At 37.1% G+C, this 26,664-nt stretch overlaps 1 protein-coding gene and 1 long non-coding RNA gene across 4 annotated transcripts in view; one reads left to right on the top strand and one right to left on the bottom strand.

Annotated features, from left to right (window-relative positions):
* The first annotated feature begins 5,476 nt into the window (after positions 1-5,476).
* The window catches only part of GREP1 (glycine rich extracellular protein 1), a 42,371-nt gene continuing 21,183 nt past the window's right edge, over positions 5,477-26,664 (top strand). Inside the window, exons 1-7 of one of the 2 annotated variants that reach the window (XM_026677567.2) lie at positions 5,477-5,758; positions 11,316-11,372; positions 12,005-12,058; positions 13,385-13,429; positions 15,355-15,411; positions 16,305-16,334; positions 24,729-24,773. In XM_026677567.2, the coding sequence (XP_026533352.1) occupies positions 5,692-5,758; positions 11,316-11,372; positions 12,005-12,058; positions 13,385-13,429; positions 15,355-15,411; positions 16,305-16,334; positions 24,729-24,773 (355 nt within the window). In that variant the 5' untranslated portion in view covers positions 5,477-5,691. The remainder of the gene's footprint in view (positions 5,759-11,315; positions 11,373-12,004; positions 12,059-13,384; positions 13,430-15,354; positions 15,412-16,304; positions 16,335-24,728; positions 24,774-26,664) is intronic. The other variant, XM_087946386.1, reaches the window with a different exon arrangement.
* LOC148129334 (uncharacterized) overlaps positions 22,362-26,664 on the bottom strand; it is a 29,534-nt gene continuing 25,231 nt past the window's right edge. Inside the window, exon 4 of one of the 2 annotated variants that reach the window (XR_015745801.1) lies at positions 22,362-24,845. This is a non-coding gene — a long non-coding RNA (uncharacterized LOC148129334). The remainder of the gene's footprint in view (positions 24,846-26,664) is intronic. The other variant, XR_015745802.1, reaches the window with a different exon arrangement.

The raw sequence follows: 26,664 nt of genomic DNA, 5'->3' as shown, positions 1-26,664 counted from the left end.
ATTCTGATCCTTGGACTGGCTGACAGCCCTGACCTGTCTCTTGGAACTTGGGACTGAATTTTGAATATTTTTATGCATATTCCTGTTAACAATAAAACCACTCAAGCAAGTTTCTTTTACTTTACATTTCTTGCTTGCTGTTATCTCCTTGACATTTAGTAAACTGCTGAATTTCCATTGCAACTATGTGTGTGAGTGTATAATGGAACCGTAATGAAACAAGACACAAATACCAGTACTGATTCTCTATTTCTCACAGTAGTAACAGATTTTAGGAGAATTATCAATATCAATATCATGTTAAGTGATATCATCAGGGCAAGATTCAGCAGTCCATCTGCATTTAAAAGACAAAGGCCATTCTTTTGAAAAGCCCACATTTTGGACAAAGGACCACTGGTTTGAAATAGGAGTCAAAGAGGCCATCTATGTTGATCTACAGGTGAATCCAAAATTAAAATATAATTCCTGGTTGCTATTATTTGATCTACCAGTAAGCAAATTTTTTTTTGATAAAATGTTTAGGTTTATCTTTAGCTGGACAATTAAAAAGTATCCAAACCCCATTACTGACTACCAGAATTGTGCAGTATCCTTCAGAGTATTCAAAATCTTGAAATTAAATTACCAAGTTATAATTTCTGTTTCATCTTTGTTGTAAAAAGATTATATAATGTTCATATAAATCTATTAGAAGGAAGAAATTCTTGAATAATGGGAGCTTACTGTATGGGATATAAATAGCTTTTATCCAGAGAAAGTTGGGTTGATCATGTTGGGCCATTAATGTTTCAGGAAGGATCATGAGAATGTTAAGTATGTCTAGCAATAGATGCAAGGTTTTCTCCACATCTGGCCTGAGACCTGTAATATTTCTAGATCAAAATGGAATGGACTTTGAAGCTTCATTCCAAATTAGTACTTTTAACATTTGTGAATGCCCTCTAATTCAGACTTTATACGGTCGTACAACTTGTCTTGGTTGATACTGTAATGTACTCACAATCTAATTTATCTTTCTAAAATAGATCTACAGAGGACGCTATAGCCATCACTCTTCACACTGCTCTGACTCATCTAGAACAGCGGGGGAGGGGGCTATGTGAAGATGCTTTTTGTGGATTTTAGTTCTGCATTTAACACAATTCTTCCACATAGACTAGTGTCTAAACTTCTGGACCTTGGGCTTTCTAATTCAATCTGCCTTTGGATTATGGATTTCCTGTCTGGCTGCTCACAGAGGGTCAGATTATGTAATCATACCTCTTCAGCCCTTATTCTTAACACTGGTACACCATAGGGTTGCGTGTTGAGTCCCTTACTCTATACTCTTTATGTGCATGACTGCATTCCCACTCACGCTAGTGATACTATTGCTAAATTTGCAGGTGATACAACAGTGGTGGGACTTATCTCCGGGCGGGGATGAGTCTGAGATGAGTACTGATGAGTACTGAGATGAGGTGGACCGGTTGCTTTTGTGGTGTGGAGACAATAACTTGGTCCTCAACACCAATAAGACCAAGGATCTTATAGTGGATTATAGAAGGAACAGATCAGACATCCAACCCTTGCTTATCAATGGAGACCGAGTAGAGCAAGTGGCCAGTTTTAAGTTTCTGGGTGTTACCCTAAAAGAGGACCTGACATGGGGTGCCCTGGTCAAAAGGGCCCAGCAGGTATTTTACTGCCTGAGACTTCTCAGAAAACAACAACTGAATGAAAAACTGCTGGTGACCTTCTACCGCTGCACCATAGAGAGCATTTGAACATACTGCACCTCTGTATGGTTTGCCAATTGCACAGTGGCAGATAGGAAAGCACTCCAGAGGGTTAATATCATTGCCCAGAAGATCATTGGTTGCCCTCTCCCGTCTTTGGAAGAGCTTTATAGCTCCTGCTGCCTTAAGAAAGTTCAAAACATTCTCAAAGATCCATTTCATCCTGGGAACCCTTTTTTGAACTATTACCATCTGGCAGACGGTACAGAATAATAAAAGCAAGGACAAATAGGCTGAGAAACAGCTTCTATCCCAGGGCAGTAGCTTTTTTAATACTGCTGTATAGTGCAGTGTTAGTGTGGTGTCAGGGGTTTCCGATTCAAAGGGTGAAGGATGTGTGTTTGTGTTTATTTTCATGGTCATGGTCATGATGTGCACTGAAGATGGTGTTTGATTTCGTTGTACGAGGTGCAATGACAATAAAATAAAATAAAATAAAGTGTTGGAATGCAAGTCCCAGTATCCCCCTGGGGGAACACATTTTCATGCCTTGTAGCAAACCCCATTTACTAAGTCAACTAGTTCAGTACATCCTCCATAGCAACTTAGCAATTGTCCAATTTCACGCAAGATATGTTTTTCCCTGCTCTAATTGAAATTGTGGGGATTGAAACAGACAAGATAGCCAACTACAAACTATCCAAAAGTATAGTTTTAAAAACTGAACATTATGTTAACAGTTCCAAACTGTTCAACTGTATTCCCTCCTTAATTGTAAGTTGTCCTTTATATTTTCTTGCAGATTGTGTGCATAGTGGGATCCCAAATGTAGCACCGTTTTTGCATGCAGAGCATGTGGCTTATTATGGAACTGCCTTCCTTTCACCAAGGTCATCTTGTCTTTTTGTGCAGTTGCAGTGTATGTACTATACTCTATATAAATGAATCCATTAACTTTTCTCATAGGCCTCAGGTTTTGGAATGGCTCTCATAGCCTTGATCACCTGAGGTTTCTAGATGTCATGGACTGAAATTCCCATCATCCAAGGTCATCCAAGGTCAGTATAAGTAGAATGATGTAGAGTAAAGATGATGATCTTGATGGAGATATGCAAGCTTTGTTACCAAGGCAACAAGGGGGGAAAACATATCTTAAGTCCTTAATCAGCCATATAATGTTCATGAATACCTCAGAGAGACACCTCCCTTATTCACAAAAATACACCACAGTCAGATTGCAAGATTCTGTTATTGTAGCCAATTCCCCCAAAAGTAGTTTTAGTCTTCCCTTGGAGTTGATTTCTTGGTCTGGTCTGGTAGGCTACAAAGTTGGGATGTTACTGTCTTGCAAAATCTGTCTAACTTGGTTAATAACTTTTGTGTCTCAGTTGTGTCTTTCTAGAAAGCTGGTTTAGTTTTTTCCCAATACAATCGGATTGAATAGAGGAGTATGGGAAGCATTTATTCTCTTTTCCTCTCTCTCTCTCCCTCCCTCCCTCCCTCTCCTCTCCCATCCCCTCCTGCCACCGCAAGCATTCCCAGACAATGATTTCTGGAACTTAAACACTGCAAGAGGAGAAGAAGTAGATTTGTGTATACACTTAACCAACAGACCTTCCAGCCCCAATTTGCCATGTATGTTTGCGGTAAAGCACTCCATTCTTGTGGCAATTGTTCCTCTTTCCATACATCAAGATCTTTTGGATCAAATCACCTGCAGTTACTCTGAAGATAGAACAAGTCATGGGCCAAGAATGCAGATGCGTTTTCCAAGTGTCAAGAAAGCAGGAAAAGGCTATGTATTTGTTGGCCCCCAAATCAATAGGAAGGTCATTCTTACACAAGGTGTGTGTGTACACATTGTGGCAGGATGCTTCATGGGTCACAGCTGAGAGTTAGCAAACACCAGAAAGATCCAAAATGAGCAGAATGGGAAGAGAGCCAACTCCAGGTTCCTCTAGCTGAATCTTAAACCTGATGACCAGTGATATAGTATATCCCAAAGGTATTCATACATTTCATGCACATCCCTATCTTTCAATGGTACATACAACCTTGTATAATTGGCCAGTATTATTCTCCCCATGTTGCAGCTATATGTTTCCAGATCGTTAACAACTATTTAGCAAGAACATGACTCATAATGCAACCAAGTGGAAATGACACTCAGAAAAGATCATCAGCTAATATGCTGCTAAGTAATATTAGTCCACATTAAACATTTTTTCAAAGGCTGCACCCCCCGAACTTTCATCACGAGAGCTGGAGGCATCTTTGGGAACAAGACCTGGCAGGAAACCTAATGTTCAACAGCTGAGACTGTGTCTATCCCAGACAGTTTAAACATGGGCTAGCGGGGAGAAATGAAGAGGAAGAAAAAGGGGGGAACTGGGAGGGGGAACATTACACAGCTGGCTGGATACAAAAGTTTATGAAACATCCTGGAGGATATGTAATAAATTCAGGGAGAGAAACCAACCCAAGTATTTATGTTGGATGAGGAAGGCTGATTTTGCAACTGGTTAACAGAGTTGTTCTGAAGAAGAAAGAACAGGTAGAGCTCATCCTATATTCCCTTTTTTAAAAGCCAGAGAGGGTCTGTGCCTTCAGCAAATGTAGCATTCCAAGTAAGAAGGTGCATTGTAAGGAGGGGAGAGAGTAGTTTCCCTTGTTATTGCTTCTGAACTTTTCCTCCACCAACCAAACCATCCCCCTTTCCCTTAAAAGACATCTGTTCCACACAATCTCCCCTGTTTCTGCTAAGCTAGCCTGCTGACTTAGTACAGTGGAAGATTCAGTCAGCAGTAACAAATAGCCAAATTCTAGCTCAGATGACTTCTGTATATGGAACCAAGAAATTTCGTTTTCATACTTTTATAGAATTGTGACGTGCGAAAGGACCACAAGGATCATGTAATCTACTCTTCAGCATAGTTTGGAAAACCCACTTAAACCATCCTTGAGAAGTGACTGTTTAATCTCTTATTTAAAAACCTCTCAAGATGGAGAAGCTATAATCTCCATAGGTAGACAGTTTAGTGGAGAACTTCTTTTTCATCAGGAAGTTTTTCTTTATGTTTAAATCTAGGTAGCTGTAACTTATTACTCATTATTTTTGGTTCTAATTTCTGTGACAGTGAAAAATGGTTCCTGACCATCTTTTTTGTATCCTATTATGCTCCTGAATACTTAGTATATATTCTCTTAGTCTTCTTTTCTTCAGATTGAATTTCCCAAGTTCCTCCAGCCTGTCCTTACAGGGCACACTTCAGTTTTGTTACCTTTTTCTGAATCTATTCTAACATCAGTATCCTTCTGAAAATCTGATGTCCAGAAATGTGTACAGCACACTGTTCCAGGAACAGACAGAAAGAAAGACGGACAGATATTTTGCTCAGCCTGTTGAGATTGTAAAGCATTGTATGTTTATGTATAGATATTTAAGGTGTTTATACAGTAGATGTTTACAATTAAAAATCCATCAAATTATGATTGAACCATTACCAACAAATTACAGCAATTAAATGCACTGTCTATGTCTAAAAAAGGTTCAGATCATTTCTACATCCAAAAGGCATACATTATTTCTATTCTGCAAAAACAACAATAAACTCAATATACTTAATAATTCCAAAATATAATGCAACAGCGATATTCGTATTTCTGGGAGCATGGTCCCTGCAGATTGTACAGACAAAACTGTCATGTTTTTTGTTTGGCAGCATTTGTTGCAAATCAATCTGAGATAGCTGAACAAGGAGGGTTAGACTATTGTAGCCTATAACACTTTTTTTGGAATTCTGCTCAAAATCAACTGGGTCCAGTAAAGGAAGGATCGTCTGAATAGTGAATGAGTAAAGAAGGTGTGAGGTGGGTGGAGTGAGAAGAGGGGATAAAAGCAGCCATCCCTTTCCCCACTCAACATTGTGTGGCACCTAGAGGCTTTGCAAAGGGACTGCAGCATTTCACAATGGCCAGGCTGAATCTCTGTCTTATGCTTCTGCTCTTGTGTTTGACCAGGTGCAGCCTGCAGGGAGGTAAGTCAGACCATTGTGCACGAAAAGGAAATTTATGTAACATGTAGGAATGAATGGAGAATCTGATCTTTTTTTTTATCACAAGTACGGGCCCGTTTACATGAGGAAAATAGGACATAATTGGAATTTAAAAGCAAATTTTAAAAAATGCAGTAAGTACAATGCAACTTTATAAAGTTACAAAGAGAATCAGAATTCATGGTTGTCATAGATAGATAGATAGATAGATAGATAGATAGATAGATAGATAGATAGATAGACAGATAGACAGACAGACAGTTAGTTTTGTTATATACAAGGCCTTACTGTTACTTTAAATAAAAAAACAATCCAACAAAGTATATCAGCTACATGACTTTGCAGTGGGTGAAACTACTGCAAACAAAAATCACATCAGATGACTTGTTTCTGACCTGTTCATCTGGTGTGATTTTTGTTCAGCAGTAGTTTCATCCACTGCAAAGTCATATAACTGACATATTTCGTTAGATTTTTTTTTTTAAATGAAACAGTAAGGCCTTGTATATAGCAATACAACATATTTTGGTTTGGGGAACTCAGTGAGGTGGCTCGAAAGCCTGCAGGATCCAGGTGATCAAAATGAATGGCTTGTCCCTCATTTATCATTGGATTTGCGCATGATCAGTGCAAGTTTGCTGGTAAATTTCAACCTGTGTTCATTTCCACTAAACGCTTCAGGAAAAAGGAAGAAATGGAAGTGGTTAAGGTAATAGAGATGAAATGGGTGATAAGTTCTTCATAGCGTGTCATGGAGTCAGGGAAAGATTGGTAGTTTGGGGAAGGCAGAATTTGAGGTTCTATTCAACAAAATGTTGCCTCCAAACAAAGCAGAGCTGGATTATCTAACGGAAGAGATTAGGTTAATCCACCTTGCCAACAAAAGCCTGGCAGGAGAAGGACTTGCTTAAATTTTTATTTGGAATGTAAAATCATCTAAACACAGCACTAAGTGGACATATAAAGTCTTAATAGAATTTTTTAGCTGTTGCAAAATTTACCAAGGCATGCCATATATTTTGATTATAGGATTAGTTTCATTCCAAATCTGCTTATGCCTCCAAATTAAATCTTTCTTATGATTACACATTTTGAGGATTTTGTGTGCTGTATATTTATTTCCAATGGGGTTCAACAGAACAAAGTTCCTTAGAGTCTACCTTCAAACCTCATGGCCTTAATTTTATCACAATGTTATTTTAATAAATTCAGTGAAGAAGAAAAGCACCAAGAACCAAAAAGGGAAATCCTCCAATTACTGTTGAAAACATGTTTTTAAGATGAAACTCAGTGTGTTCCTAGCTAGGCTCTTAAAAATATTTATAAAGTCTCTCACAAGGAAAGTGATTACAGTTTGCTGTAGGTGCTTTTCATAAAAGAATTGAAAACAATAAGAGGTTTTGAAGAAGACAAATTCCAAAATGCATTAGGCTTCATATTAATATATGAAGACAGAGAGAGAATGATTATAGAAGTTCTTCCCCCACTTTTTTTCTTTTATGATAAATACAGATTACTATTTGAATGTATTACACTATTTTCAGCCCTTATTCCTTATTTCCCCACCTTAATGAGAAAATTTTATATCCAGAAAGATTTTGTAGCAGGCAAAAAAGAAATAAAAGTCCTATTTTCATTGGCTGAAGATGACCAAACAAAAATAGCAGATGCTACTGTTACATATTAGAAAAAAATCCAAAATAGCATTATGACAACACTTTTGTTAATGCCAGTTAAATAAAGGTTCTTTTTAAGATTCTTTCACTCTAAATCAGGCCAAGAGTAAATGAATTCAAATGTCAAGGGAAACAAAGGGCATTTGTTGAGAATTATTTAAAAAAAATATTTAGTCTGCAGATTAAAATTTAATAAAGCAATTTCAATCAGCAGACTCTTTCTCTGAATACATTGAGACTATAATGCCCAGAATATTCAGCAAATATAGTCAGTTGGTATTTCTAGGAGTTTCATTGCCAGCACATTTGGAGAAGCTGTTATATTTTATCTTGCAGATTCAATACTGATGCAATTAACATTTTGGCTTACAAAAGATTTTTTTTGCTCAGATTTTGTATCTTGCAAGCTTATCCTCTGTTTTGTTATTCTAGAATTCCAAGGATGTGCCTTCAGTCTAAATCAGTGATCCCCAACCTTTTTTATGCCGCGGCCCGGTATCCCCAACCTTTTTATGGCGCGGCCCGGTACGCGCATCAAGCAGGCCCGCCATCTTGTTTGATGAAAAAGTGCTTCCGGTGAGCTCACCGGAAGCACTTTTTCATCAAAACAAGATGGCGGCACCCAGCAAACCAGCGGCCCGGTAGGACTTGTTCCACGGACCGGTACCGGTCCACGGACCGGTGGTTGGGGACCCCTGGTCTAAATGACAAGAGATTTCAGGCAGATTTTTAAAAAGCATTTTTTTCACACCAGACCTAAGATTTTTTAGGAATGGCAAAGAACATAAGGCCTCCAAATCTTGTTAACCAGCCTCTAATCAATGATAATTAAAATCCTAAAATATCAAGAAGATTTCATTTCCCTAGTATGGATTTACAAAATTCAATATGATAGATTGTGATAAGGTGATGAGGCTTGAAGGGCTGTCATACTTTTTTATATTTAATTTTAATATGTTGCTTTGTTTTATTAATTTATTTTAAAATATATGTTTATTCCTTCTCAATAGAATTTTATGAAGAATTGTAATTACAATAGTAAAAACTAATACAAACTAAACTTAGAGAAAGAGAATTGAAAGAATAAAGACTTTAGGAAAAAAGAAAAAGAAAAAAAGAAAGAATGCAATAAAGAAAAGGAAAAATATATAAAAAGTTACCTCTAACCACATCACAAATAAATACATTTAATAATTCTTCACTCCCTATAAGGTTAAACAGATATCTCTTCATTCAATATTCCATCCCTTATCTATAAGCAAATCCATAAAACATCAATTTTTCAATCTTAGTGTTAACAGTCTATAAACGTTTGCCATAATATTGCAAAAAAAGTTTTAATTTAACCTTGATCAAATAAATGTACTTTATATTCCTTCCTTTTACTTCTAAGAGTCAATCTATAATACAATCAAATATCTTCGTAGGATTTTATTTCTCTTCAGCTCTTCCTTATCCCATCACACAAATTTCTTCAAGGCTTTAACAAGCTTTTCTTGTAGATCAACATAGAAAACATTTTCCAGATCATTCTCTTGGTTTATAATTTTAATTTTCAAAACTTCAGTTTCTTTTAAATATCCAATAAAGAGTCTTTTTCACAAACCATTCTCTTGGCCTATTATTTGTAGGTTCATATTCTGTACTTTCTGTTTTGTCAGCTCCACATCTGTCATTCCTTCATTAACATATTTTACGTATAGTCTATCCATTGAAGCAGATATCATTACAGCTTTGATGAGCCATGGTGGCACAGTAGTTAGAGTGCAGTACTGCAGGTTACTTCTGCTGACTGCCAGCTGACTGCAATTTGGCAGATCGAATCTCACCAGGCTCAAGGATGACTCAGCCTTCCATCCTTCTGAGATGGATAAAATGAGGACCCAGATTGTTGGGGGCAATATGCTGACTCTGTAAAACCTCTTAGAGGGCTGTAAATCACTGTAAAGCAGTATATAAGTCTAAGTGCTGTTGTTAGTACTATTTGATGATGTTCTTACTCATTTTTGGCTCCATTTTTCAAATATCTGTTTTAACAGTTTCTATGTTATAATGTTTGTGTCATCTTTTCAAATTCTAGTATTAACTGATATCAAAAACATGCACTCAGATTGCAACCACTTGGCCATGGAGATGCTGTGATAGATGTAAGTGTAAGGACTAGCCATAAGTCACTTTATTTGGCGCCCCTGTAACATTGAACTGTTGCTGAAAGAATGGTTATAAGTAAAGGACTACCTGTAGAGTGTTACAACCCATCTGGCCTTCCAAATTTCCCAATTAAACTTCCCACTTCCCAGCCAAACTTTCTTTGCCCCAAATCTATCCAAAAGGACCACTCCGTGTGAGAGTAGGAATTTCCACACTACATCCTATGCCACATAGCTATCTGGCCTAAAGATGCCAAATTCCTCTACTTCTCTTGTCCACCTTCTGCACACAAAGGCCTCCTTAGTGCCCTCAGTAGGGGGGAAAACATTGAAACACTCTTGCAAAGCCATAAAGGGAGGCCAGCCAACTCCCTATGCCAGGAGACACTGCAGTTCTAGGTGGCTTAGAAATTCGAAATGCTTCCCCACAGTGATTAAATAATCCTTTGGCATCAAAGATTCAGGCTCTGAAAGCAGCTTTATGAAAAGGCCCAGACTTGACCCGACCAGATTTGTCATGAAAATAATGATGGATGGTTTCCACCAGATGCAACAGGAAAATTGCTCTCTCAGCAACCAAAATAGCCAAGTGTTATAGCAACTTGAAGTGCTACAGCACACAGCATCAGTTGAGGATAAGTATACATGTGGTGTACACTACTATTCCATCACTTCCAGGGAGCAGGGTCCACGGTCTGGGACGATGGGAATGGTAATTCAACAAAATTGGAGGACCTGAATAAGAAAGGATATTGTGTGAGTGTGAGGTTGGATGATAATGATGATTAATTTAACCATCTGATACAGGGATGGGATTCAAATTTTTTAACAATCGGTTCTGTGGGGGTGGCTTAGTTGGTGGGCATGGCTTGGTGGTCATGTGACTGGCTGGGTGTGGCACGCATCTCCTTGTCTGGCCTCTCATGACTGTGGGGATGCTGCAACAGTTGTATGTGTGAAAAACAGTCATAAGTCACTTTTTTCAGTGCCATTGTAACTTTGAATGGTCACTCCACACGAGCAAAGTACCAGCAAAGGAGGGGAAAAAGCTCCAGAGAAGTTCCAGAGACAGGAAGTCTAATCTTGCCAAGAATGTAATAAGGGTTAACGGAGAGGCAATTTCTATACTGCAATACTGCAAGCTAGTTCTGCTGACTGCCGACCCCCAGCAATTTGGCAGTTCAATACCCACTGGCTCAATATTGACTCAGCCTTCTGTCAGTCAAATGAGGACTCAGATTGTTGGGGGCAATAGGCTGACTCTGTAAATTGCTGACAGGGCTGTAAAAAAGCACCATGAAAAGGTATATAACTCTAAGTACTATTGCTATTGCTATTTTTTCTCCTTGCACTTTAAGCAAGGCATGAATATCCAATTACCATGAACTGAAACGTATGAACCCAGCTGCTTTGGTTCAGATCATAGCAGTACCAAAAAGAATTTGGCCCCGGGTAATTTGTGAATATGTCTATATAATTTTCTTAGGAATATAAAAAAAAGTTTTCCATTTCTTGTCCTACATGATTTTTTCCCCCTTTCTTTCAAATTTATCACTTCAACCCTACTAGTTTCTACACTGCTTAGTTATTTTAGTTACTTTAGATCTGTGAAAACAGGCTAAGTCTTGCCACCTAGCTGGGCTAGCTAACAAATTGTGATTTAACCTGATATGACTCCAGTCTCATTCTCAGTTTTTCCCCAACTTATTTTAGGAGTGAAACCTCAAGTAAGTGGCCATGGAGGAGGTTACTTTTCATCTCTAATAAGAGGTAAATATTTTGGGTCATTGCCTCCCTCAGCCTTCTTAGAAAGGAATAATGGAATGCTGTTTAATTGATAGAGGTCCCTTATTGCCAAAACCTATTCCAATGAGTGTTTTAAAATTTTGTACATAGAAATTGAACTAATTTCCATGCATTCATAGCACAATGTGGTTCTTTTGGAAGAAGTAATAATATGGTGACAATCATCCACTATTTGTTTCTTCCTGTTTCAAGGAATTCATTCCTTTTAATCAGCTTGGTTTATAGCTCAGCTGAACTCTGAAACTTAACTTAAGGAGGAAGGGAGGTCTGTGCAGTGGTGGCATTCAAATAATTTAACAACCGGTTCTCTGCCTTAATGATTTCTTCCACCAGTTCACCAAACTCCTCAGAAAGTTAACAACCAGTTCTCTCGAACTGGTGCAAACTGGCTGAATCCACCACTTGGTCTGTGGATGGGTCAAAAATGTCCAAAGAGTGGCTATCAGTGCATGATTGAAAAATGCCCCCCTTTATATGAATTGTGCACATGATACATATAAAAAATGATGGGGGTTCAGTCATAGAGTTGCAGCTGCCATTCTTGACTCATGGATGTCCCTGACTTCAGCTTCCCTTGTTTATACCCTGACTTTCAGGTGCAGGAGCCCTACAGCCAGGAGCTGGAATGGGACCAGCTGGAGCCAAAGCTGGTAAGTTGGATAACAACAGCAAATTGGGGGAGAGGTTCTCTTTACAGGTAGTCCTCACCTTACAACAGTCATTTAGTGACCATTCAAAATTACAACAGCACTGAAAAAAGTGGCTTATTTGCTCTTTTTCACTCTTTTAATAGTTGCATGGACCACGTGATCAAAATTCAGACATTTTCCTGATGGTTGCATTGTCCCAGGGTCATGTGATCACCTTTTATGACCTTCTGACAAGCAAAGTCAGTGTGGAAGCCAGATTCACTTAACAACCGTGTTACTAAATTAAGAACTGCAGTGATTCACTTAACATCTGGGGCAAGAAAGGTCATAAAAATGGGGCAAAACTCTCTTAACAAATGTACCTGTATTTCAAAAGAGGAATAAAATGAAATTATTATCCATTCTGTCTCTATTCAGTTATTATGCATTGTCTTTGATCTAGTATCAAATACATTTTGTCTCTTTGTATAAAGACACTGGGATATTAGGGAACTGCAGCTTGAGGTGTTAAGTTGCTCTGAAATGTGTTTAGGACAAGGTTCATCTATCAGAGCCATAGATGGGAAGGGGACAGGATGAATACCTCTTCAATTTCAATGGTGGCATGATGATCTTTTAACCACAAATGTTCTCTCTTTTTGTCTCTCTCATAAGTCCCAGAATTCTTAGTTTAGTCCTTGCCATTTTATTGACAGCATTTTTGGAAATGATTTGCCCTTGCTTTCTTCTTAGGGCCAAAAATAGAGAGAGTTGGTTTTATGGATAAAGTAGGACTTGGTCTCCCAGTTTCTAGCTCAGTCTCTGTAACCTCTGCCTCAAACTGGCTTTCTTATTTGATATTAATGATAATTGATGATTGTATCTTACAATTTATGATCTATGACTTGTCACTTCATTGTTTGTATGTATACTGAAAGCTTATGCACCGGAGATAAATCACACTTAGCCAATAAAGAATTATCTCCCCTCCCTTCCATTCCATTCCATTCCGTTCCATTCTGTTCCATTCCATTCCATTCTGTTCCATTCCATTCCATATTACCCTACTATTAAGGAGTTGAAAGGATTAAGCAGGGTGATCTCACCCAAATTATCCCCGTAACAGCATTTTAAATTAAATTGAGGCAAAGTTGCAAACTGATCTGTAAAACCAGTGGGTTTCATAGATGAAAAGGCACAAACCCAGGGTTTTTTTCTCCTGGTTCATATTATATTTAGCATATGGTAAAAGTTAAAAAGCAATATCGGTCATAATTTACATAGTATACACTAACCTGTAATCATCCTTCTGTTTACATTTTACATTTTTGTCTTTTATCATCATAGGAAAATACTTCACCTTTGGGACCCAAGGGCTTTCTGCAGGACTAGGTAAGTTTAGATGGATAAATGAAATAAACCTTAGAAGCATAAAACTTTTTGGGTGATTTTTTTGTTTTTTTTGTATTTGTGGGCTAGAGTTTAATGACTGAAACAGGCAAACTTGTATTTGCCTTCTAAAAACTTGAAAGGAGTTTGGTGAATTTGTTGACAGAGTCAGCTCTTGAATATATGACAAACACCATAGAAGCAGAAAGCTAAAAAGAGAATGGAAAATGCTACAGTTTCCTGATGTGCCTGAACACAAGTAGCCCTTGACTTACACTACAATTGCAATGGAACCTGCCCAATATAGTTGTGATGATTGTAAAGTAGGTCACCATGTGATCAAACCAGAGGTAGTATTCTGGAGAACCGATAGCAGAAATTTTGAGTAGTTTGGAAAACTGGCAAATACCATCTCTGACTGGAGATTTTAGAGTATCCTTCCCTTGATATGCCCACCAAGCCATGCCCACAGAACCACTAGTAAAAAAAATTTAATCCCACCACTGGCCCATTTTTATGACTTTTTCCGCATGACCAGATCCATTTCATGACCTACCCACCCCCGCAATGGTTGTTAAACAAATGCAGCTGTCATAAAGTGAACCCATTGTTCACTGTGGGCTGTTTTTGCCAAAACAGAAGTGAATGCCTGTTTTGAACAAAAACAGCATACAACATGCTCAGAACATTGCAGACAGCCATAAATGCAAGCCAGTCGCCAAACATCCAGCATTTGGACACATAAACTGGGGGTGGTGGTGCAGCCATTGGAATTTAGAACTGGGTCACAAGTACTTTTTAGATGGGGTGGGGTGTCTATTGTAACTTTGAACAGTCATTAAGCAACTGATCATAAGTCAAGGACTACCTGTACATTTTAGTTGTTTGCAGACAGATATTTATGTATTAATATAGTTATGAAGTTTTCAAAATATGTTTTACTGATGTTAAGTAGTCAGCAATACAATAATATTCAAGATGGCTGGTATGGTGTTTTGCTGGTACATGTGTAGGTATGCTTGTAGATACCTATACGTGCAAAAGAAGAGGGGCTTGTATTGTTATTCAGCATCCTCTACCTTGCAGATTTTGATCCTCCCTGCAGAACAGAGGTGGTTCAGCAAGTTCTGACCAGTTCTGGAGATCTGGTAGCGGAAATTTTGAGTAGTTCAGAGAACTAGCAAATACCGCCTCTGACTGGAGATTTTACAGTATCCTTCCCCTGCCACGCCCACCAAGCCATGCCCACAGAACCGGTATTAAAAAAAATTGAATCCCACCACTGCTGCAGAAGCCATTAAGTCTAGTCCATCTTGGTATTTAGACTGAATGTAGTGCCAAGCATTTCTAGCACTCGGGGAGGGGGTGTATCAGATCCCCCACCCCTCCGAGAAAGTTTGAAGTTAGAATTTTCCATTTTGATTCATTCTGAGGGTTCTGAGTAACGTAAGAAGGACTATTTGGGTACAGACCATTTCCAAAATGCTTTAAACGCTCAGATTAGGTTGGAAGGTTCAAGCCATTTATGGACCATTCCAAACAACCCACTGCAATCTTCAAACATTTTGCATATGCCTACTAACAAGTTCACAATGTGGACCTCTTGATTTTAAAGTAATTGTTTCATTTTTTTTTTCATCCCATTTTTCCATCAGTTAAAGAGTGACTTGTTCTCTCTCATTCAATACTTTTATCTTAATAGCAATATGGCTAGGATTTCTAGACCAGCACAGTAACAGTGATTGATAAGACCATTCTATTTCTCTGCTGATGCATTCATCACAGCTAATCTAAGTCTGAAAGAACTGACGGAAAATTTGGACTCCTCTACTTTGCCAATACAAACATAATGTATGGTTTGAGGAAAATTACCTTAAGTCTGCCTGCAGTCATACACAAGTTTTAGCTTTCCTTGTCTATCCTTGCAGGAGTTCAAAATGGATTTGGGACTGCACAAGGTTTTGGGGGCAAACCAGGGAAGCCAGGTGAGCAATGCCTTTGTTGACAGCTGGATTCCAATCTGTCAGTACAAAATCCTATATTAACAGTTTGTGTGCTAAATATACATCAGAGACTATGATGCCTACTTAGGATAAACAGAGTAGTTGATTCCTTTTACTCAGCGTAATGCACCCAACTCTGAGCATACCTACTCCAAGATGGTTGAAAAGGTAAAGGTTTCTCGTGTCCAACTCTTGAGGGCGATGCTCATCTCTTTTCTTAGCTGAGGGAGCCAGCATTGTCTCAAAATGCTTCTGTGGTCATGTAGCCAGCATGAGTATATGCCAAGACGCACAGAATGCTATTATCTTCCCACTGAAGTGGTACCTATTTATGTATTTGCATGTTTTTGAGCGGCTAAGTTGGTAGGAGCTTACCCCATCATGCAGTCCTTGGGTCTTGAACTGCCAACCTTCCAGTTGACAAGCCACTGTCTTAATCACTAGGCCACTGCATCCTTTAACAACCAGGCTCTTCACCAGATATTTGCCATAAGGGGATTTTAAAAAGACTTAGCAGAGATGCACAGTTTTTTTGGAGCTGAGGACCTCCACTGCCTTTTCAGTGGCTTCAGGCCAAAAAGGGGACAGGGCTAGGAGATTACTACCCATTTATTTAATCATAGTTTCCTTTTGTGACAGCTCAGGAAGGAGCTTGGAACAAACTTGGAGGAGCTTGTGGTCCTGAGGACACAGATTTACATACTGTGTGAACAACAATTACTGCAGGACTTTAACAGCAATCCCTCTTTGAAATAATAGAAAATACTTCTAGCTCAGGTTTTAGATTTTGGCAATCCCTCTTTTCCATTTTTTTCCAAAGTGATTGAAGTTACTATCTAATGCTTTTCTATCTGAATCTTTCTACCTCTCCACAGGTTACAGAATGCCAGCTGGATATGGAACCGGTAGGATGGGCGTTTCTTGTTTAGTTTCAATGCATGCATTGTCCCATGTTCAAAATAGACATTCAGAGTTCTCCAAGTTCAGTAGCCCAACATAAAAACAGGCATATTCTGAACATTTCATATTGTCAGTCTTCCTAGGCAGACCAGACCAGACAGGAGGTATGACTAGCTGAGTTAATTCTACTTTATAGCAAAAGATTACTGTTTAATATTTTATTAACAGAATCTTGTGAATCTGAAAGTACAAATCTCTCACCCGTTTTACAGACTCAGAAATGACTGAAGTTCCTTTCTGAGGTTCTTCCTCTGCCCATTATGCAGCTGCAGGCTGTATTTTCTCTTATTTGATCATTCCCTAGGGAGTACCTCACCCCTCAATCCTCCCAATGCCATTCCCACATACCATGATTACACACATTGTATTACTTTTGGAACATCTAAAGCAGCCAAGGTCACAATGTTCTATGATGGCACATTTTACACACACCTACTTAAAACTCAAATGTTGAGCTCAATATCATGGGAAGGTTAAGAGATAAGGATTGGATTTTCAAAGTCCTCTCACCACTGAGTTGAAGTTCTCTACTTCAGGGGTCACCAACCTTTGGATCTCAGGGACCACCAAACTCATAATTTTAAATCCCAAGGACCACTAACCGATTAGGTGGGCATGGCCTAATTTGTGGGGTGGCTTGGTGGTCATGTGATTGGCTGGGCATGGCTTATATGTAAATATTATAAATATTGATATAAATATTGATTTTTTTATAAAAACGAGCAACTTTTACCCAAAATCAAAAGCAGGGAGGCAGATTGAGTTGCTCACAGAATCACATAAAGATCTGTGTTTCTGCCATTGGCTATCTGAGTCTGCACTGAATAATAGAACCTTCAGTCCTAAGGGAGGTTCGGCTGTGCTTAAAAGCAGAGCCAAAGATCTAAAGACCATTTCCTGCTTCCTAGCTAATCTAAATCTCCCAGCACAGCAGAACAGCTGATGGTCGGAAAAAGGAAAAATAGCAATTTAGCAGGCAACTTTTCCATGTAAGGAGTGAGTGAGCGGGGAGGGTTCCCGCGGGCCATATAGGCGGCATAGCCTTGTGTTTCTGTGCAGCCTGGATTAATTGCTTTGGGGGGGTACTCTGGGGGTGAGATTTCTCTGTGGCCCACCAAACTTTTCTCATGGACCACCAGTGGGCTGCAGCCCACCAGTTGGTGACCGCTGCTCTACTTCATCCTTTTTTTTTAAACAAATTTTATTCAGTTTTTCACATTAAAAACAAGAATCTCTTTTTAGTGGACAACATATTTCCGGGTCATCACCTTTACATACAAATATGACAGCAATTATACATTCATATATGCATACTTAATTCTATTATTACCTTTTCCATTCCAAATTTTCAGTAAGGAGAGAAACAAACACATTAATTCTAGCCTTTTTCATTAATCTCAATCGAAACATCTTTTTGTTTCATTTCAATTATTTCAAATATAATCCTTTAATATTTATTTTAAAAATAAAGATAAACAATATGTGTTTGCCTAATAATAATAATAATAATAATAATAATAATAATAATAATAATAATAATAATAATAATAATAATAATAAAGTTACCAATGTCTCTCCTTGCTTTTAATAGTCTATATTAACTTATTAATTTAGTTGGTTCTTTAGTCTGTCATATTCCCTTTCCATTACACATTCTTTTTATAAATTCTAGATTAATACACGTTTTAACACACAAAAAAACAAGTGTAGGTTTCCCCCATGCTCTACTTCATCCTTGAGTCAACAGAGGATTATATGCACATACAATTTGCTAGTCTACTGATGATTCCTGTTCTGCTTCAAATGGCTTTGTTTTCAGTTACTGAAATCAATTGATTTCTCTTCAAGATAATGAGGGATGAAATGTAACAAATTTTCTATACCATAAGGCTGTCCTTAGATACTATCCAGATAAGGAGGGAAAACCCCTACTTTAAGACTGGAATGACTTAAGTCTGTCTCGCTTGTTAACAAGAGGATAAAATAAGAAAAAGATGTTTTCAATATGTTTTGGGGCTGTAGTTAAATGTATGTGAGACAAAGCCCATAGAAATTCATTTGGTTATTGGCAGCTTTTGCACAAAACAAGTGTCTTTCCTTTTCATACTTTGTTAACAAGGGAACAGAACTGTAGGAAAAATAAGTGGTGAACTAGTTTATTAAGCCTAACTGCTTTTGCATTATTACTTAATGCAATTATACGGATTTTTGTGCCCCAAATAATTGGACTGTATGCACAAATAAGAAAAACTATGTTTTCAGACTTGACATGTTCCTTTGGAAAGAGAAGAGTTAAAACAGATGGAAAGGAAAGTGAACTGGAAAAAGCAGAGTGAATCATCAAGATAATAGGCCCATCCAGAGAAAGGGTTGGTGGTAGAGGAGGACCATTATCTGTTGGGACTCTGTAAACTAGAATTTCCCAACCTTTCCTAGTTAGCGGCCCAGAACTGAGGGAATGGTGGGAAAGAGGAAAAAATTTTGTGGGAGGGGCAAGTATGTGTGCATGAGCATCTGCTGCTTGCACAAATGGAGCTAAGAGCACCTGCGACCTTATGCGAGTGGGGTCGTGAGCCCCTACGATGCTCGTACAAGGGGCCATGCGCATGCATGCATGGATGCCCACCAGCTGGCTGCTCCCACGGCCCAATTGTGAATAGGCCATGGCCCACAAGTTAGGGACCCCTGCTGTAAACTGAGAAGACTGTTGAAAGAGCAAACATGACCTTAGTTACATATTCTTTCATATTCAATTTCATATATATCATTACATTTCCCGCTTTCTCTAAGTTTTCTCTAATATTCAATTCATATCTTAGCTTGTTTTATTTTTCTTTAAATTTTCTCATGTTTTCTTTATATAATATCTGAAATTCTTGTTTCTTATTCTATATTCGTTAAATTTTATACTTTTATATGTCACATTTGCAATTTCATCGCATACTCTTATTTCATTATTCAATAAGTTTCATCTTAGTTCTAACAATTCCAAAGATTTCCCCCTTTAATTACCAATTTGAGTTACCACCCCTTTTTCTTATACATCACTCAGTTTACTCCCCTTTAATTCATAATAATGATTAATTACTTTTTTTAATAAAAGTTTTATTTAAGTTTTCACAAAACATACAAATACAAATAAAATAATTTTTTTTGAGAACAGCGTGGCCCCAGGTTATCACTTCTCCATACAGACATAAACTCAATACATATTTATCTTATACATTCTAATCCATATCTTATAACTATTTTTGCAATTTTTTCAATAGCTTTCCCCTTTCTTTACTTCCTAGAGCCTTATTTTAAATTATTTCATTCCTTTCTTAATTCAATTACATATCTTTTTCTAATTTTTAAAATCTTTCTAATCAATGTTTTTATACTTTCGTCTGTCCTGTTTACAATTTCATATTATATTTTCTCATAAAACAAATTTTCCCCTGTAATTACTAGACTGGAGTGTAACACCTTTGTATCTTTTTTCAAATCTTATTTAAAAATTTAAGTTACATCTTTACAGTTATAACATTCATTTTCTAACCTCTATTTTATAACACATACCTCTTTTCAATCGAATTCTGCTTGGTATATTCCCTTAAAATACACACTAAATTCTTAAAAGGAAAAAATATGTATGTATATATATCTGTGTATATATGTATAACAATAGTAAATGGAATAATTATTCTATTCAAGTACAGCTCTGCCATTAATATTAATAACAATCTTTTACATTTCTATTTCTTTTAACAAACATTACCTAGTAATATCAGTTGTCTTTCACTTTAATCATCTATATTTCATATTTTACTTATTACTGTCTTTAAATAAAAAACCAAACAATAATTAACAGTAGTCAATAAAGTTATTATTCTTATTCAGGTTCATCTTGTCAACTGATAAAAATCTTCTATGTTTCTTTTCAATTTTTTTAACGTTCTTTTTAAATCATTGAGAGCCTTATTCTCTTTACAAACAAATATTCCACTAACATCAATAGAAATCTTTTCTGTCACTTTAATCATCTAACATATTTTCTAACTCTTTTCTATTTCTAATATAACAATGTTATCCCATGCATCCTTGCAGAATCTTCTCCTTAAGTTAAATTTTAACCATTGTCTCTGTGTCTTTTAAATAGGTTTATACCTTTAATTCTTGTACGTTTTTCCTGTACCTCTATATCTTGTTTCTGTCCTTTGTAGCCTCTTTTCCTTTCTCTCTTCCCTCTCTTCTTCTCCCTCCCCTTTTTATTCCCTTTTCTATCTGATTCTCCCTTCTGTGATCCTCCCTTCTGCTTCTTCTTGATATTATGATTACTTTTCAAATTACTCCTTTTTTTTGGTTGTTGCTTCAGTGCTTAAGTTTTTAACTCCCTTTCCCCCCTTTCCCTTTTTTACCCCACTTAAAATTACTTGGTCATTCTTCGTTGTTCTGCCCTTCTTGTTCTGCCAGCATTTCTTGTTGTTTTTCATAGTTCAAAATCTCCATTTCTAAAAATTGAAATATGAAGCCAAAAGATCCTCTTCCGTCTTGTGGTTCTTCTTTTTGTTCTTTAAGTCTCATTTTTAACTCTTCAAGGAGTGATGCCATTTAAAAAAAAATTTAAACAACCCCCAATTGATTTTATTTTGTTTCATTAGGATCCTCCATCCAAAGTTCCAGGAATCATCCAATAATATGAAACTGTTTCTTGCTTCTTTTCTCACTTTCTCTTTCCAGGGGCTTTGTTATCTTGTAACAAAGTTTCAGCTACAATGTATCTTTTGAAAGCCTTATTAAAATTCCACTATCAATTTTTTTTTAAGTTCCAGGTGGTCTCCTCCATTTTCAAGATTCCCCCCTCTTTTTTCCTTTTTCCCTCCACTGCTTTCTTTCTTTTTTTTTAAAGAAAGTTTTTAAATTATCCAAGAATCTTTATCCCTTTGACACTTTATTTTCAGCTAGAAATAGCCTATTAATGTTAAAGTTGATTAGTATCAATTTCTTATTCGAATCTCTTCTTCTTAATGTTCCAAGTCAGTTAAAGCTGTTGATGTTAGAAGAAAAAAAGCCAATTCTGTTTCCTTTCCCTTTCTCTTTCGCAGCTTAAAATCTTTTTTAGGAATAGTATTAGTCTTTAAAATTCAGGTTCCAGGTACCTTAAATTGATGTTCTCCATTCAACCCGGTCAGTCAAACTTTCTCCTTTAAACTTCCTCCTGCACAATCTTGTCAGGTCGGGTTCTTCTTTGAGGTGGCCATTTCTGACCACCGCTGCAACTGCCTTTTTTAATTTTCACTTTCTAGGTTAATGACAATAATCTCCTAACTACTATATATCACACATATGTTTTATGCCAGATTCTACATGGTATTCTTTCTCTTGATTAAATTCTAAATCATTTTTTGTTTCAATTACATTATATTATTCAATTAATTATAAAGACTGATATTAATCTTTTTATTACAATTCTCATAGCATTTAACTATATTCTTAATTTTGTTGAATATAATTAACGTTTTTCTCATACCTTCCCGTTTTCGCATTTATTTCAATTATATCTATATATAATTTAGTTTAATAATGATCCTTAAAAATAGTCAAATATAAAACAGAAAACAACAGTCAGTCTTTTCATTTTAAAGATCTATATTTTTATACATCACTACCCATTACCTTGCAGAATCCCCTTCACTATTCCTTATCTCTAAGTCTTCATTATCTCTAAGTCTCCTAACTGTATAGTTTCTTTTTATTTTTATTCGCTTTCTATAGCCCCTTCTTTTCTGGTCCTTTCTCTTATTCCCTTTTTCCTTTATTTTTTCCCTCCATTTCTTACTCCAGGTTTTATCCCCCTCCCTCTCTTGAGCTTTCTTCTGTAATTCCCTTTCCCTTCTCTTTGTTTGACTTTCCAAACCATTCCCTCTTTAATTATCCCCTCAAACCTCCAGATTTTAATTTTCAATCTTTTTTCCCCTTGTTTTGTTGTTCATTGTTCCATTTGCTCATTAAGGCTGGCTTCTTCTTTGATCAGCTCCTCCCCTTCTGGGTCTTTCTGTCCTTCTTTGTTCTCCAACATCACCATTTTAAGTTCTTTTGAAGCAATACTGCACAGTTCCACTCCTTCATGTATAATTTCCTTTATAGTTCTTAAATCCAGTTTTATTCCAAGTAAAGTTCTGTCCTTTTTGTGCACCTCTTTTAATTTTTATTTATTCCTTTCTTCAGTATTTAAGCCAAGTCCAATTAACCATTAGCTTACTTCAATCAGCTTCTAACAATCAATTTCTGTTAATTCCTTTTTGAGTTTTTTCCAAGGTCACCAAATAATCCAATGTCTATAAGGTTTTTAAATTCCTTCTATTAAATTCTTAATTTTTCCCAAAGTCACCAATTAATCCCAGGTTTCAGCCTTCTTTCTTCTTCCTTTATGATTTTCTAGTTTCACTTTTCAGAGTTTCTGTTATATTGTAACAAAGTTCTCTTATTTTGTGTCAAATTCCAATTTTAAAAGAACCAAACACTTTTTAAAGATCCACTGAAATTTTTCCTTTACCATTAGGTGGCACTCTCTGTTATATCCAAGTCCACCCTTACTTTTCATTTTCTTTTCTCTATTTAGGGCTTTTAAGCTTCAATAATCCAATGAAGTCCAATTATCAATTATTATTTCTTTTGACACATTCAAGTTCAACTTTTAATTGTGCCTGTTTAGTGCCAAAATCATATATTTATTCAATTTAAGCAAATATTTTTCTTCTGGCTTCCTCCTTCTATTGTTTGAAGTTCAAAGCCACTTTCATTTGTATCCAATTTTTCTTTTCACTCTCTCTAGTTGCCGCTTTTAAAATCTTTCTTAAAAATTTCTTTAGATCTTAATTCCGGGATACCTTTATATCCATATATTGCACCTGGTTTGCCTGGTCTCCACAATGTCCACTCCTTCACCCCTCCTGCACAATCTTTGTCTCGGATAGCCTTCCGTCTTCAGAGTGGCCACACTACAGCCCATCTTCAGAGGGAGTATTCCTAGCCAGGGAGGGGAGATGCGGCTCCCCTCAACCTGACAGGAGATCTCCCCTTCTTCAACACCCCTTCAAGTGGTTCTGGCCCCATTTGGAGCCCTCCAACAGGAGAGCATGGATCAAAGCTGCGAACGATCAATCCGTCCACAACGGAAACACCACCAGAAGTTGAAAGAACAATGGTATTGATGCCTTCTCTAGACCTTTGATGGAGGAAGATAAGATAAAGGAAAATTAATATATATTTGCCTGCACAAAGATGAGAGGTGGTTGACATTTTAAAACATTATCTTCAAAATCAGAGATTTGCTTGAATTTTATAATATTCCATGCCAGGAGTGGGAGCCAGCTGGCTCTGTTTATCTAATGGTAGGACAGACCAGCCATGGTCAATTTGCTGATCATGTTTGATTACAGCAGTATTTCTAATAAAAACATGAAGAGATATGGCCTAAACCCAGAGCTCTGCCCATCTTTACAGATATGGGAAGGAAGCCACCTGATCTGTGTTTTGAAGAAGTACACAGATCCCCTTTTTAAACCATTTTGCAAAATTAGGCACTAAGTAAAGGCTAGTAAACAAAAACTATGTTTGCTTAAGTGCAGAGAAACATCAGGAACTATTTCCCAATGATTTGAAAGATAGTTGTGAAATATTTTGACCAAACAGGTTGTCTTAAGAAAATGAATCTACTGTCCGGAATTTTAAAAAAATCTGAAATACTCTGAAACTTATTTGACTTAGATCTGTCAGAAATGGTGTAGGGTCTCCTGCTTGGGCGGGGGAGAGGGTTGGACTAGATGACCTATAATGTTCCTTCCAACTCTTAATCTGTTCAAAAACAAACTTAGCATAGACTGATAACTGGCTATGAATTTGGGAAGTCATCTGACGTCTTTAACATTGGACCAGCATCACTTTCACAGCCCAGGGCTCTTATGATGCTCTAGCCCCATGTTGGCGAACCTATGCCATGTGTGCTGCAAGTGGCACACAGAGCCATTTCCCCCGGCACGTGAGAGGTTGCCCGGAAGAGCCCCACTGCGCATGCATGCATGCTGCCACCCAACAGCCGATTGTCAGGTATCTGGCACGCATTGCCTTCTGGGTGCTGGCACACAATTATCGGCATAGGAGCCGAAAAAGGTTAGCCACCACTGCTCTAGCCTATAAGAATATCTAGATGGAATCAGATTAGGGAAAGCTGATTATCTAAAAATGCATTGTTCAACTAGAAATGAAATATGACCATTATTAATTTAAATTGGATTCAAAAGAAATAAGCATCGTCCAAACTAGGAATTAGCTCATGGTGGATCTTTGCTTTCCAGGCTTCAGAGGTGTTGGTTATCCACAACAAGGTCTCCCCTTGGGAGGTAAGAATCCTGTCTTGGATATTTCTTCTTCATTTTATGACTCTTCTTCCCAACTGAAGAGGCACTTGTTTTCTAAAATGTTGGGGAAATAAAAAATAAGATACATACACATTAGAAAATACAGATATTACATGGAAAATTTTTGCAAAATAATGTAACATTAGAACATGATACAAATTTCTAGAAGAATCATCTCTCACACTAATAAATCCAACTGAATTAAAACAAATGTAAAATTGATTTTGACAGTTTAACACCTTAGCATTTTCAAAACTGTTATGCTTAACTATAAAAATAAAATTTCAGATTAGCTGAGTGATCTATACAGTAAAACTAAGCAATCATCGTCAACAACTCTTATTTTAAGAGAGCACAAACCTCAGATAAGGCAGCAAATCACATACAGAGTTATGATCCATAAATAGTTTAAACTGAAGTTGACTTTGGACTGACAAAGTGTTTCTACATTTTTTTTTTAATCTCTTAACCTTTCAGTGCAAAACACATCTTGCTCAAAGTATGCCATTTTACAAGCTTAGGGGCATTTCTTGGTTAAAAACAACCCTTTTTTTGCCTGTGTTAACTTTCTGGAAACAGTTGGGTGCCTCTTTCATTTTAAGATTCTTGAGGATCAAGTCTTGTAATGATTAGTTTGCTGATTTTTCTTTCCTTTTATGTGAGATCTTAGATTGTTTGCTTAATTGATAGCTCCTCTTGGGTCCATCTGACTATTTTGATTTTTATTCATAACACTTGGCAGCAGTCAGCCTAATTAGCCAATTATTTCTATGTATTGTGTCAGATTCTTTTTAAAGTGTTTTTCTTATGCAAATCATGTTTTCAGTTTCTTCTTTTGGAGTCTCTCTGTGTGTGAGTGTATACATGTATACATGACTATAATAATCTGTTATTAGTGTGAATGCTCAGAATGTCATTGTTTAGAATTTCAGCTTGTTACTAAAAAAAAAAAAAAAAGATGAACAATGCCAGATATGCATGTATTATTAACAAAAAAAAGTTGTTGTTGATCTTAGAAAGAGCCAGCATAGTCATACTACACTTTGTACTAAGGCTCTGGTTGCAGAGATGGTCAATATTAATAAGTATCTGGGGGTGCAGATAATTAACTATTTGAACTGGTCTCTCCACACATCATCCTTAATGAAGCATGCATTTCCTGTGTCTGCATTTCCTGTGTTGGATAAGGAGAGTACATCTTTCTCCTTCTGTCCTGGCCACTTTTTACAGAGGCACAATTGAGAGCGTTTTAACAAACTGCATCACTGCTTGGTTTGGTGGCCTCAGTACCTCAGATAGAAAGTCCCTACAGAGAGTGGTAAGGACAGCTGAGAAGATTATAGGAAGCTCACTTCCTGTTATTCAGGATACTGCTTATAAGTGCTATGTGCTTAGAGCTCAAAGCATTGTTAGAGATCCCATACACCCACTTCAGTCTGTTTCTGTTGCTCCCCTCTAGGAGGAGGTTTTGAAGAATCTATAGCAGGACCGCTAGATTCCGTAACAGCTTTGTTCCTTATGCCACCCATCTTGTAAACTCGCAGGATTCTTTTCCCCCCCGCCATGTATATGTACACATTTGAACTAGATTGTGATGTTTCTCTGTGTCATATATGTGTGTGTGTGTGTGGGTATATGCATAATGGTTATCTTTTGAAAGCTGAATGCAACAACAGTTCATTTTAATGTGTGCTGGTTAGTGTACATTTAAAGTGACAATAAAGTTTCTATTCTATTCCAGTTCTATTCTACTCTCGTTCCTGTTCTGTTCTGTTCTGTTCTACCCTATCCCTATCCCTTTTCCTTCTCCTTTCCCATTTCATTCCATCCAAAAAGGTCCATCTGCAGAATATATAGAGGTCTGACTTCTCAC

This window comes from Notechis scutatus, chromosome Z (assembly GCF_049901735.1).
Source record: "Notechis scutatus isolate UNSWTSFEM ecotype Mainland chromosome Z, rNotScu1.2, whole genome shotgun sequence".
Taxonomy (NCBI): Eukaryota; Metazoa; Chordata; class Lepidosauria; order Squamata; family Elapidae; genus Notechis; species Notechis scutatus.
This window is presented reverse-complemented; position numbering and strand designations above follow the sequence as displayed.